This window comes from Hyla sarda, chromosome 9 (genome assembly GCF_029499605.1).
Source record: "Hyla sarda isolate aHylSar1 chromosome 9, aHylSar1.hap1, whole genome shotgun sequence".
Classification (NCBI taxonomy): Eukaryota; Metazoa; Chordata; class Amphibia; order Anura; family Hylidae; genus Hyla; species Hyla sarda.
The window spans coordinates 175,618,015-175,637,253 of record NC_079197.1 but is presented as its reverse complement, the minus strand read 5'-3'; the positions used below and the strand labels follow the sequence as shown (position 1 = coordinate 175,637,253).

Below are 19,239 nucleotides of genomic sequence, written 5' to 3'. Positions count from 1 at the left end.
TACACACTGCACACATTACATACATTGTATATACTACACACCTGATATACTGCACACACTACATACATTGTATATACTACACACTGCACACACTACATACATTGTATATACTACACACTGCACACACTACATACATTGTATATACTACACACCTGATATACTGCACACACTACATACATTGTATATACTACACACTGCACACACTACATACATTGTATATACTACACACCTGATATACTGCACACACTACATACATTGTATATACTACACACCTGATATACTGCACACACTACATACATTGTATATACTACACACTGCACACTACATACATTGTATATACTACACACTGCACACAATACATACATTGTATATACTACACACCTGATATACTGCACACACTACATACATTGTATATACTACACACCTGATATACTGCACACACTACATACATTGTATATACTACACACTGCACACATTACATACATTGTATATACTACACACCTGATATACTGCACACATTACATACATTGTATATACTACACACCTGATATACTGCACACACTACATACATTGTATATACCACACACCTGATATACTGCACACTACATACATTGTATATACTACACACCTGATATACTGCACACATTACATACATTGTATATACTACACACCTGATATACTACACACACTACATACATTGTATATACCACACACCTGATATACTGCACACATTACATACATTGTATATACTACACACCTGATATACTGCACACACTTTACATTGTATATACTACACACTGCACACATTACATACATTGTATATACTACACACACTACATACATTGTATATACTACACACCTGATATACTGCACACACTACATACATTGTATATACTACACACTGCACACTACATACATTGTATATACTACACACACTACATACATTGTATATACTACACACACTACATACATTGTATATACTACACACCTGATATACTGCACACACTACATACGTTGTATATACTACACACACTACATACATTATATATACTACACACCTGATATACTGCACACACTACATACATTGTATATACTACACACTGCACACATTACATACATTGTATATACTACACACACTACATACATTGTATATACTACACACCTGATATACTACACACACTACATACATTGTATATACTACACACTGCATACACTACATACATTGTATATACTACACACCTGATATACTGCACACACTACATACATTGTATATACTACACACTGCACACTACATACATTGTTATATACTACACACTGCATACACTACATACATTGTATATACTACACACCTGATATACTGCACACACTACATACATTGTATATACTACACACTGCACACACTACATACATTGTATATACTACACACCTGATATACTGCACACTACATACATTGTATATACTACACACCTGACATACTGCACACACTACATACATTGTATATACTACACACTGCACACACTACATACATTGTATATACTACACACCTGATATACTGCACACTACCACTAAGCAATACATTGTATATACTACACACTGCACACATTACATACATTGTATATACTACACACTGCACACATTACATAAATTGTATATACTACACACCTGATATACTGCCACACATTACATACATTGTATATACTACACACTGCACACACTACATACATTGTATATACTACACACCTGATATACTGCACACATTAAATACATTGTATATACTACACACTGCACACATTACATAAATTGTATATACTACACACCTGATATACTGCACACACTACATACATTGTATATACTACACACTGCAACACATTACATACATTGTATATACTACACACTGCACACACTACATACATTGTATATACCTACACACCTGATATACTGCACACACTACATACATTGTATATACTACACACTGCACACTACATACATTGTATATACTACACACACTACATACATTGTATATACTACACACACTACATACATTGTATATACCACACACCTGATATACTGCACACACTACATACATTGTATATACTACACACCTGATATACTGCACACACTACATACATTGTATATACTACACACCTGATATACTGCACACACTACATACATTGTATATACTACACACTGCACACAATTACATACATTGTATATACTACACACCTGATATACTGCACACATTACATACATTGTATATACTACACACATGATATACTGTACACATTACATACATTGTATATACTACACACTGCACACACTACATACATTGTATATACTACACACTGCACACACTACATACATTGTATATACTACACACTGCACACATTACATACAATGTATATACTACACACTGCACACACTACATACATTGTATATACTACACACTGCACACACTACATACATTGTATATACTACACACACCTGATATACTGTACACACTACATACATTGTATATACTACACACTGCACACACTACATACATTGTATATACTACACACTGCAACACTACACACTACATACATTGTATATACTACACACTGCACACACTACATACATTGTATATACCAACACACCTGATATACTGCACACATTACATACATTGTATATACTACACACCTGATATACTGCACACACTACATACATTGTATATACTACACACTGCACACATCTACATACATTGTATATACTACACACCTGATATACTGCACACATTACATACATTGTATATACTACACACCTGATATACTGCACACACTACATACATTGTATATACTACACACTGCACACATTACATACATTGTATATACTACACACCTGATATACTGCACACACTACATACATTGTATATACTACACACTGCACACATTACATACATTGTATATACTACACACCTGATATACTGCACACATTAAATACATTGTATATACTACACACTGCACACTACATACATTGTATATACTACACACTGCACACACTACATACATTGTATATACTACACACCTGATATACTGCACACACTACATACATTGTATATACTACACACCTGATATACTGCACACATTACATACATTGTATATACTACACACCTGATATACTGTACACACTACATACATTGTATATACTACACAACTGCACACTACATACATTGTATATACTACACACTGCATACACTACATACATTGTATATACTACACACCTGATATACTGCACACACTACATACATTGTATATACTACACACTGCACACACTACATACATTGTATATACTACACACCTGATATACTGCACACACTACATACATTGTATATACTACACACTGCACACACTACATACATTGTATATACTACACACCTGATATACTGCACACACTACATACATTGTATATACTACACACTGCACACACTACATACATTGTATATACCACACACCTGATATACTGCACACACTACATACATTGTATATACTACACACTGCACACTACATACATTGTATATACTACACACACTACATACATTGTATATATACTACACACACTACATACATTGTATATACCACACACACCTGATATAACTGCACACACTACATACATTGTATATACTACACACCTGATATACTGCACACACTACATACATTGTATATACTACACACTGCACACATTACATACATTGTTTATACTACACACCTGATATACTGCACACATTACATACATTGTATATACTAGCACACATGATATACTGTACACATTACATACATTGTATATACTACACACTGCACACACTACATACATTGTATATACTACACACTGCACACACTACATACATTGTATATACTACACACTGCACACATTACATACATTGTATATACTACACACTGCACACACTACATACATTGTATATACTACACACTGCACACACTACATACATTGTATATACTACACACCTGATATACTGCACACATTACATACATTGTATATACTACACACCTGATATACTGTACACACTACATACATTGTATATATACTACACACTGCACACACTACATACATTGTATATACTACACACTGCACACACTACATACATTGTATATACTACACACTGCACACACTACATACATTGTATATACCACACACCTGATATACTGCACACATTACATACATTGTATATACTACACACCTGATATACTGCACACACTACATACATTGTATATACTACACACTGCACACATTACATACATTGTATATATACTACACACCTGATATACTGCACACATTACATACATTGTATATACTACACACCTGATATACTGCACACTACATACATTGTATATACTACACACTGCACACACTACATACATTGTATATACTACACACCTGATATACTGCACACACTACATACATTGTATATACTACACACTGCACACACTACATACATTGTATATACTACACACTGCAACACATTACATACATTGTATATACTACACACCTGATATACTGCACACACTACATACATTGTATATACTACACACTGCACACATTACATACATTGTATATACTACACACCTGATATACTGCACACATTAAATACATTGTATATACTACACACTGCACACTACATACATTGTATATACTACACACTGCACACACTACATACATTGTATATACTACACACCTGATATACTGCACACACTACATACATTGTATATACTACACACCTGATATACTGCACACATTACATACATTGTATATACTACACACCTGATATACTGTACACACTACATACATTGTATATACTACACACTGCACACACTACATACATTGTATATACTACAACACTGCACACACTACATACATTGTATATACTACACACTGCACACTACATACATTGTATATACTACACACTCTGCATACACTACATACATTGTATATACTACACACCTGATATACTGCACACACTACATACATTGTATATACTACACACCTGATATACTGCACACATTACATACATTGTATATACTACACACCTGATATACTGTACACACTACATACATTGTATATACTACACACTGCACACACTACATACATTATATATACTACACACTGCACACACTACATACATTGTATATACTACACACTGCACACATTACATACATTGTATATACTACACACTGCACACACTACATACATTGTATATACTACACACTGCACACACTACATACATTGTATATACTACACACCTGATATACTGCACACATTACATACATTGTATATACTACACACCTGATATACTGTACACACTACATACATTGTATCATACTACACACCTGATATACTGCACACACTACAAACATTGTATATACTACACACTGCACACACTACATACATTGTATATACTACACACCTGATATACTGCACACACTACAAACATTGTATATACTACACACTGCACACATTACATACATTGTATATACTTCACACCTGATATACTGCACACATTACATACATTGTATATACTACACACTGCACACATTACATACATTGTATATACTACACACCTGATATACTGCACACACTACATACATTGTATATACTACACACCTGATATACTGCACACACTACATACATTGTATATACTACACACTGCACACATTACATACATTGTATATACTACACACCTGATATACTGCACACACTACATACATTGTATATACTACACACCTGATATACTGCACACACTACATACATTGTATATACTACACACCTGATATACTGCACACATTAAATACATTGTATATACTACACACTGCACACTACATACATTGTATATACTACACACCTGATATACTGCACACACTACATACATTGTATATACTACACACCTGATATACTGCACACATTAAATACATTGTATATACTACACACTGCACACACTACATACATTGTATATACTACACACCTGATATACTGCACACACTACATACATTGTATATACTACACACTGCACACTACATACATTGTATATACTACACACTGCATACACTACATACATTGTATATACTACACAACCTGATATACTGCACACACTACATACATTGTATATACTACACACCTGATATACTGCACACATTACATACATTGTATATACTACACACCTGATATACTGCACACACTACATACATTGTATATTACTACACACCTGATATACTGCACAATACATACATTGTATATACTACACACTGCACACAATTACATACATTGTATATACTACACACCTGATATACTGCACACACTACATACATTGTATATACTACACACCTGATATACTGCACACACTACATACATTGTATATACTACACACTGCACACATTACATACATTGTATATACTACACACCTGATATACTGCACACACTACATACATTGTATATACTACACACCTGATATACTGCACACACTACATACATTGTATATACCAACACACCTGATATACTGCACACACTACATACATTGTATATACTACACACCTGATATACTGCACACATTACATACATTGTATATACTACACACTGCACACATTACATACATTGTATATACTACACACTGCACACACTACATACATTGCATATACTACACACTGCACACACTACATACATTGTATATACTACACACCTGATATACTGTACACATTACAAACATTGTATATACTACACACTGCACACTACATACATTGTATATACTACACACTGCACACACTACATACATTGTATATACTACACACTGCATACACTACATACATTGTATATACTACACACCTGATATACTGCACACACTACATACATTGTATATACTACACACTGCACACTACATACATTGTATATACTACACACACTACATACATTGTATATACCACACACCTGATATACTGCACACACTACATACATTGTATATACTACACACCTGATATACTGCACACACTACATACATTGTATATACTACACACTGCACACATTACATACATTGTATATACTACACACTGCACACACTACATACATTGCATATACTACACACTGCACACACTACATACATTGTATATACTACACACCTGATATACTGTACACATTACATACATTGTATATACCACACACCTGATATACTGCACACATTACATACATTGTATATACTACACACCTGATATACTGCACACTACATACATTGTATATACTACACACCTGATATACTGCACACATTACATACATTGTATATACTACACACTGCACACACTACATACATTGTATATACTACACACTGCACACATTACATACATTGTATATACTGCACACACTACATACATTGTATATACTACACACCTGATATACTGCACACATTACATACATTGTATATACTACACACTGCACACATTACATACATTGTATATACTACACACCTGATATACTGCACACACTAAATACATTGTATATACTACACACCTGATATACTGCACACACTACATACATTGTATATACTACACACTGCACACACTACATACATTGTATATACTACACACTGCACACATTACATACATTGTATATACTACACACTGCACACACTACATACATTGTATATACTACACACCTGATATACTGCACACATTACATACATTGTATATACTACACACTGCACACACTAAATACATTGTATATACTACACACCTGATATACTGCACACACTAAATACATTGTATATACTACACACCTGATATACTGCACACACTACATACATTGTATATACTACACACTGCACACACTACATACATTGTATATACTACACACTGCACACACTAAATACATTGTATATACTACACACCTGATATACTGCACACACTACATACATTGTATATACTACACACCTGATGTACTGCACACACTAAATACATTGTATATACTACACACTGCACACACTACATACATTGTATATACTACACACCTGATATACTGTACACACTACATACATTGTATATACTACACACTGCACACACTACATACATTGTATATACCACACACCTGATATACTGCACACACTACATACATTGTATATACTACACACTGCACACTACATACATTGTATATACTACACACACTACATACATTGTATATACTACACACACTACATACATTGTATATACCACACACCTGATATACTGTACACACTACATACATTGTATATACTACACACCTGATATACTGCACACACTACATACATTGTATATACTACACACTGCACACATTACATACATTGTATATACTACACACCTGATATACTGCACACATTACATACATTGTATATACTACACACATGATATACTGTACACATTACATACATTGTATATACTACACACTGCACACACTACATACATTGTATATACTACACACCTGATATACTGTACACATTACATACATTGTATATACTACACACTGCACACACTACATACATTGTATATACTACACACTGCACACACTACATACATTGTATATACTACACACTGCACACATTACATACATTGTATATACTACACACCTGATATACTGCACACACTACATACATTGTATATACTACACACTGCACACATTACATACATTGTATATACTACACACTGCACACATTACATACATTGTATATACTACACACCTGATATACTGCACACACTACATACATTGTATATACTACACACTGCACACATTACATACATTGTATATACTACACACTGCACACACTACATACATTGTATATACTACACACTGCACACACTACATACATTGTATATACTACACACCTGATATACTGCACACATTACATACATTGTATATACTACACACCTGATATACTGTACACACTACATACATTGTATATACTACACACTGCACACACTACATACATTGTATATACTACACACTGCACACACTACATACATTGTATATACTACACACTGCACACACTACATACATTGTATATACCACACACCTGATATACTGCACACATTACATACATTGTATATACTACACACCTGATATACTGCACACACTACATACATTGTATATACTACACACTGCACACATTACATACATTGTATATACTACACACCTGATAAACTGCACACATTACATACATTGTATATACTACACACCTGATATACTGCACACACTACATACATTGTATATACTACACACTGCACACATTACATACATTGTATATACTACACACCTGATATACTGCACACACTACATACATTGTATATACTACACACTGCACACATTACATACATTGTATATACTACACACCTGATATACTGCACACATTAAATACATTGTATATACTACACACTGCACACTACATACATTGTATATACTACACACTGCACACACTACATACATTGTATATACTACACACCTGATATACTGCACACACTACATACATTGTATATACTACACACCTGATATACTGCACACATTACATACATTGTATATACTACACACTGCACACACTACATACATTGTATATACTACACACTGCATACACTACATACATTGTATATACTACACACCTGATATACTGCACACACTACATACATTGTATATACTACACACTGCACACACTACAGACATTGTATATACTACACACCTGATATACTGCACACATTAAATACATTGTATATACTACACACTGCACACTACATACATTGTATATACTACACACTGCACACACTACATACATTGTATATACTACACACCTGATATACTGCACACATTACATACATTGTATATACTACACACTGCACACACTACATACATTGTATATACTACACACTGCATACACTACATACATTGTATATACTACACACCTGATATACTGCACACACTACATACATTGTATATACTACACACTGCACACACTACATACATTGTATATACCACACACCTGATATACTGCACACACTACATACATTGTATATACTACACACTGCACACTACATACATTGTATATACTACACACACTACATACATTGTATATACTACACACACTACATACATTGTATATACCACACACCTGATATACTGCACACACTACATACATTGTATATACTACACACCTGATATACTGCACACACTACATACATTGTATATACTACACACTGCACACATTACATACATTGTATATACTACACACCTGATATACTGCACACATTACATACATTGTATATACTACACACTGCACACACTACATACATTGTATATACTACACACCTGATATACTGCACACACTACATACATTGTATATACTACACACTGCACACATTACATACATTGTATATACTGCACACTACATACATTGTACATACTACACACATGATATACTGTACACATTACATACATTGTATATACTACACACTGCACACACTACATACATTGTATATACTACACACTGCACACACTACATACATTGTATATACTACACACATGATATACTGTACACATTACATACATTGTATATACTACACACTGCACACACTACATACATTGTATATACTACACACTGCACACACTACATACATTGTATATACTACACACTGCACACATTACATACATTGTATATACTACACACTGCACACACTACATACATTGTATATACTACACACTACACACACTACATACATTGTATATACTACACACCTGATATACTGCACACATTACATACATTGTATATACTACACACCTGATATACTGTACACACTACATACATTGTATATACTACACACTGCACACACTACATACATTGTATATACTACACACTGCACACACTACATACATTGTATATACTACACACTGCACACACTACATACATTGTATATACCACACACCTGATATACTGCACACATTACATACATTGTATATACTACACACCTGATATACTGCACACACTACATACATTGTATATACTACACACTGCACACATTACATACATTGTATATACTACACACCTGATATACTGCACACATTACATACATTGTATATACTACACACCTGATATACTGCACACATTACATACATTGTATATACTACACACTGCACACATTACATACATTGTATATACTACACACCTGATATACTGCACACACTACATACATTGTATATACTACACACTGCACACTACATACATTGTATATACTACACACTGCACACACTACATACATTGTATATACTACACACCTGATATACTGCACACACTACATACATTGTATATACTACACACCTGATATACTGCACACATTACATACATTGTATATACTACACACCTGATATACTGTACACACTACATACATTGTATATACTACACACTGCACACTACATACATTGTATATACTACACACTGCATACACTACATACATTGTATATACTACACACCTGATATACTGCACACACTACATACATTGTATATACTACACACCTGATATACTGCACACATTACATACATTGTATATACTACACACTGCACACACTACATACATTGTATATACTACACACCTGATATACTGCACACACTACATACATTGTATATACTACACACCTGATATACTGTACACACTACATACATTGTATATACTACACACTGCACACACTACATACATTGTATATACTACACACTGCACACACTACATACATTGTATATACTACACACTGCACACATTACATACATTGTATATACTACACACTGCACACACTACATACATTGTATATACTACACACTGCACACACTACATACATTTTATATACTACACACCTGATATACTGCACACATTACATACATTGTATATACTACACACCTGATATACTGTACACACTACATACATTGTATATACTACACACTGCACACACTACATACATTGTATATACTACACACTGCACACACTACATACATTGTATATACTACACACTGCACACACTACATACATTGTATATACCACACACCTGATATATTGCACACATTACATACATTGTATATACTTCACACCTGATATACTGCACACATTACATACATTGTATATACTACACACTGCACACATTACATACATTGTATATACTACACACCTGATATACTGCACACATTACATACATTGTATATACTACACACTGCACACTACATACATTGTATATACTACACACACTACATACATTGTATATACCACACACCTGATATACTGCACACACTACATACATTGTATATACTACACACTGCACACATTACATACATTGTATATACTACACACCTGATATACTGCACACACTACATACATTGTATATACTACACACCTGATATACTGCACACACTACATACATTGTATATACTACACACTGCACACATTACATACATTGTATATACTACACACCTGATATACTGCACACACTACATACATTGTATATACTACACACCTGATATACTGCACACACTACATACATTGTATATACTACACACTGCACACTACATACATTGTATATACTACACACTGCATACACTACATACATTGTATATACTACACACCTGATGTACTGCACACACTACATACATTGTATATACTACACACCTGATATACTGTACACACTACATACATTGTATATACTACACACTGCACACTACATACATTGTATATACTACACACCTGATATACTGCACACACTACATACATTGTATATACTACACACTGCACACTACATACATTGTATATACTACACACTGCATACACTACATACATTGTATATACTACACACCTGATATACTGCACACACTACATACATTGTATATACTACACACCTGATATACTGCACACATTACATACATTGTATATACTACACACCTGATATACTGCACACACTACATACATTGTATATACTACACACCTGATATACTGCACAATACATACATTGTATATACTACACACACTACATACATTGTATATACCACACACCTGATATACTGCACACACTACATACATTGTATATACTACACACCTGATATACTGCACACACTACATACATTGTATATACTACACACTGCACACATTACATACATTGTATATACTACACACTGCACACACTACATACATTGCATATACTACACACTGCACACACTACATACATTGTATATACTACACACCTGATATACTGTACACATTACAAACATTGTATATACTACACACTGCACACTACATACATTGTATATACTACACACTGCACACACTACATACATTGTATATACTACACACCTGATATACTGCACACATTACATACATTGTATATACTACACACCTGATATACTGCATACACTACATACATTGTATATACTACACACCTGATATACTGCACACACTACATACATTGTATATACTACACACTGCACACATTACATACATTGTATATACTACATACTGCACACATTACATACATTGTATATACTACACACTGCACACATTACATACATTGTATATACTACACACCTGATATACTGCACACACTACATACATTGTATATACTACACACCTGATATACTGCACACACTACATACATTGTATATACTACACACTGCACACATTACATACATTGTATATACTACACACTGCACACACTACATACATTGCATATACTACACACTGCACACACTACATACATTGTATATACTACACACCTGATATACTTTACACATTACATACATTGTATATACCACACACCTGATATACTGCACACATTACATACATTGTATATACTACACACCTGATATACTGCACACTACATACATTGTATATACTACACACCTGATATACTGCACACACTACATACATTGTATATACTACACACCTGATATACTGCACACACTACATACATTGTATATACCACACACTGCACACACTACATACATTGTATATACTACACACTGCACACATTACATACATTGTATATACTACACACTGCACACACTACATACATTGTATATACTACACACCTGATATACTGCACACATTACATACATTGTATATACTACACACTGCACACACTACATACATTGTATATACTACACACCTGATATACTGCACACATTACATACATTGTATATACTACACACTGCACACATTACATACATTGTATATACTACACACCTGATATACTGCACACACTAAATACATTGTATATACTACACACCTGATATACTGCACACACTACATACATTGTATATACTACACACTGCACACACTACATACATTGTATATACTACACACCTGATATACTGCACACATTACATACATTGTATATACTACACACTGCACACACTAAATACATTGTATATACTACACACCTGATATACTGCACACACTACATACATTGTATATACTACACACCTGATATACTGCACACATTACATACATTGTATATACTACACACTGCACACACTAAATACATTGTATATACTACACACCTGATATACTGCACACACTACATACATTGTATATACTACACACCTGATGTACTGCACACACTAAATACATTGTATATACTACACACTGCACACACTACATACATTGTATATACTACACACCTGATATACTGTACACACTACATACATTGTATATACTACACACTGCACACACTACATACATTGTATATACTACACACCTGATATACTGCACACATTACATACATTGTATATACTACACACTGCACACACTAAATACATTGTATATACTACACACCTGATATACTGCACACACTACATACATTGTATATACTACACACTGCACACACTAAATACATTGTATATACTACACACCTGATATACTGCACACACTACATACATTGTATATACTACACACCTGATATACTGCACACACTACATACATTGTATATACTACACACCTGATATACTGCACACATTACATACATTGTATATACTACACACTGCACACACTACATACATTGTATATACTACACACTGCACACACTACATACATTGTATATACTACACACCTGATATACTGCACACACTACATACATTGTATATACTACACACCTGATATACTGCACACACTACATACATTGTATATACTACACACCTGATATACTGCACACACTACATACATTGTATATACTACACACTGCACACATTACATACATTGTATATACTACACACCTGATATACTGTACACATTACATACATTGTATATACTACACACTGCACACACTACATACATTGTATATACTACACACCTGATATACTGCACACTACATACATTGTATATACTACACACCTGATATACTGTACACATTACATACATTGTATATACTACACACTGCACACACTACATACATTGTATATACTACACACCTGATATACTGCACACTACATACATTGTATATACTACACACCTGATATACTGTACACATTACATACATTGTATATACTACACCCTGCACACACTACATACATTGTATATACTACACACCTGATATACTGCACACTACATACATTGTATATACTACACACCTGATATACTGCACACACTACATACATTGTATATACTACACACCTGATATACTGCACACTACATACATTGTATATACTACACACCTGATATACTGCACACACTACATACATTGTATGTACTACACACCTGATATATTGCACACACTACATACATTGTATATACTACACACCTGGTATACTGTACACATTACATACATTGTATATACTACACACTGCACACATTACATAAATTGTATATACTACACACCTGATATACTGCACACACTACATACATTGTATATACTACACACTGCACACATTACATACATTGTATATACTACACACCTGATATACTGCACACACTACATACATTGTATATACTACACACTGCACACATTACATACATTGTATATACTACACACTGCACACATTACATACATTGTATATACTACACACTGCACACATTACATACATTGTATATACTACACACCTGATATACTGTACACACTACATACATTGTATATACTACACACCTGATATACTGCACACATTACATACATTGTATATACTACACACTGCACACATTACATACATTGTATATACTACACACTGCACACATTACATAAATTGTATATACTACACACCTGATATACTGCACACATTACATACATTGTATATACTACACACTGCACACATTACATACATTGTATATACTACACACTGCACACATTACATACATTGTATATACTACACACCTGATATACTGCACACACTACATACATTGTATATACTACACACCTGATATACTGCACACTACATACATTGTATATACTACACACCTGATATACTGCACACACTACATACATTGTATATACTACACACCTGATATACTGCACACTACATACATTGTATATACTACACACTGCACACACTACATACATTGTATATACTACACACCTGATATACTGCACACTACATACATTGTATATACTACACACCTGATATACTGTACACATTACATACATTGTATATACTACACACTGCACACACTACATACATTGTATATACTACACACCTGATATACTGCACACTACATACATTGTATATACTACACACCTGATATACTGTACACATTACATACATTGTATATACTACACCCTGCACACACTACATACATTGTATATACTACACACCTGATATACTGCACACTACATACATTGTATATACTACACACCTGATATACTGCACACACTACATACATTGTATATACTACACACCTGATATACTGCACACATTACATACATTGTATATACTACACACCTGATATACTGCACACACTACATACATTGTATATACTACACACTGCACACATTACATACATTGTATATACTACACACCTGATATACTGCACACACTACATACATTGTATATACTACACACTGCACACATTACATACATTGTATATACTACACACTGCACACATTACATACATTGTATATACTACACACTGCACACATTACATACATTGTATATACTACACACCTGATATACTGTACACACTACATACATTGTATATACTACACACCTGATATACTGCACACATTACATACATTGTATATACTACACACTGCACACATTACATACATTGTATATACTACACACTGCACACATTACATAAATTGTATATACTACACACCTGATATACTGCACACATTACATACATTGTATATACTACACACTGCACACATTACATACATTGTATATACTACACACTGCACACATTACATACATTGTATATACTACACACCTGATATACTGCACACACTACATACATTGTATATACTACACACCTGATATACTGCACACTACATACATTGTATATACTACACACCTGATATACTGCACACACTACATACATTGTATATACTACACACCTGATATACTGCACACTACATACATTGTATATACTACACACTGCACACACTACATACATTGTATATACTACACACCTGATATACTGCACACACTACATACATTGTATATACTACACACCTGATATACTGCACACTACATACATTGTATATACTACACACTGCACACACTACATACATTGTATATACTACACACCTGATATACTGCACACTACATACATTGTATATACTACACACCTGATATACTGCACACACTACATACATTGTATATACTACACACCTGATATACTGCACACATTACATACATTGTATATACTACACACTGCACACATTACATAAATTGTATATACTACACACCTGATATACTGCACACATTACATACATTGTATATACTACACACTGCACACATTACATACATTGTATATACTACACACTGCACACATTACATACATTGTATATACTACACACCTGATATACTGCACACACTACATACATTGTATATACTACACACTGCACACACTACATACATTGTATATACTACACACCTGATATACTGTACACACTACATACATTGTATATACTACACACCTGATATACTGCACACATTACATACATTGTATATACTACACACCTGATATACTGCACACACTACATACATTGTATATACTACACACTGCACACACTACATACATTGTATATACTACACACCTGATATACTGCACACTACATACATTGTATATACTACACACCTGATATACTGCACACATTACATAAATTGTATATACTACACACTGCACACATTACATACATTGTATATACTACACACCTGATATACTGCACACACTACATACATTGTATATACTACACACTGCACACATTACATACATTGTATATACTACACACCTGATATACTGCACACATTACATACATTGTATATACTACACACCTGATATACTACACACATTACATACATTGTATATACTACACACTGCACACTACATACATTGTATATACTACACACCTGATATACTGCACACACTGTGTACATGACTGTAATCACTTCATATACCTCACATACTAAACACACTGCACATTTTGCACATATTACACACACTGCATACACTGAACATAGTGCACATAATAAGGGCACTTACCTGCTGTGGGGTCATATGATGGATGGGGCACCGGTCCGGGAGCTATGGGCATGGGAAACAGATATCCCTGGATGCAGTGTTTGGGATGCGCTTGACTGGCTAAAGAGAAAAGTTTATAGAGTTTATGTTATGTGAGATCAGTACTGCTATAGGCGGGGAGGGGGCCCTATACATGTTCAAGGTCAACTTATAGCTCTTACCACTCAGGCCCAGTGGTGCCCCCTATATCAGCCTTACACAGGTGGTCCTGGGTGAAGAAGGAGTTCATAACATCCCTGGTGGGCTAGGGTAGTGAAGAAGTTAATAACATCCCTGGTGGGCTAGGGTAGTGAAGAAGTTAATAACATTGATGGTCTTTAGTGATGAAGGAGTTTTTAAAATTCCTGATGGTCTAGGGGAGCGAGGAGTAAATAACATTCTTAGTGGTCTGGAGTAATTAAAGAGTTAATAACATATTTGTGGTCTAGAGCAGTGAGAAGTATATAACATCATTGTGGTCTAGGGTAGTGAAGAAGTTATCAACATTCCTGGTGGTCTAGGG

At 34.1% G+C, this 19,239-nt stretch overlaps 1 protein-coding gene across 2 annotated transcripts in view; it reads right to left on the bottom strand.

The window, feature by feature from the left end:
- Positions 1 to 19,239, bottom strand: part of LOC130290801 (transmembrane protein 182-like) — a 64,552-nt gene that overhangs the window by 34,054 nt on the left and 11,259 nt on the right. For both annotated transcript variants that reach the window (XM_056538890.1, XM_056538889.1), the window contains exon 3: positions 18,699 to 18,797. In XM_056538890.1, the coding sequence (XP_056394865.1) occupies positions 18,699 to 18,797 (99 nt within the window). The remainder of the gene's footprint in view (positions 1 to 18,698; positions 18,798 to 19,239) is intronic.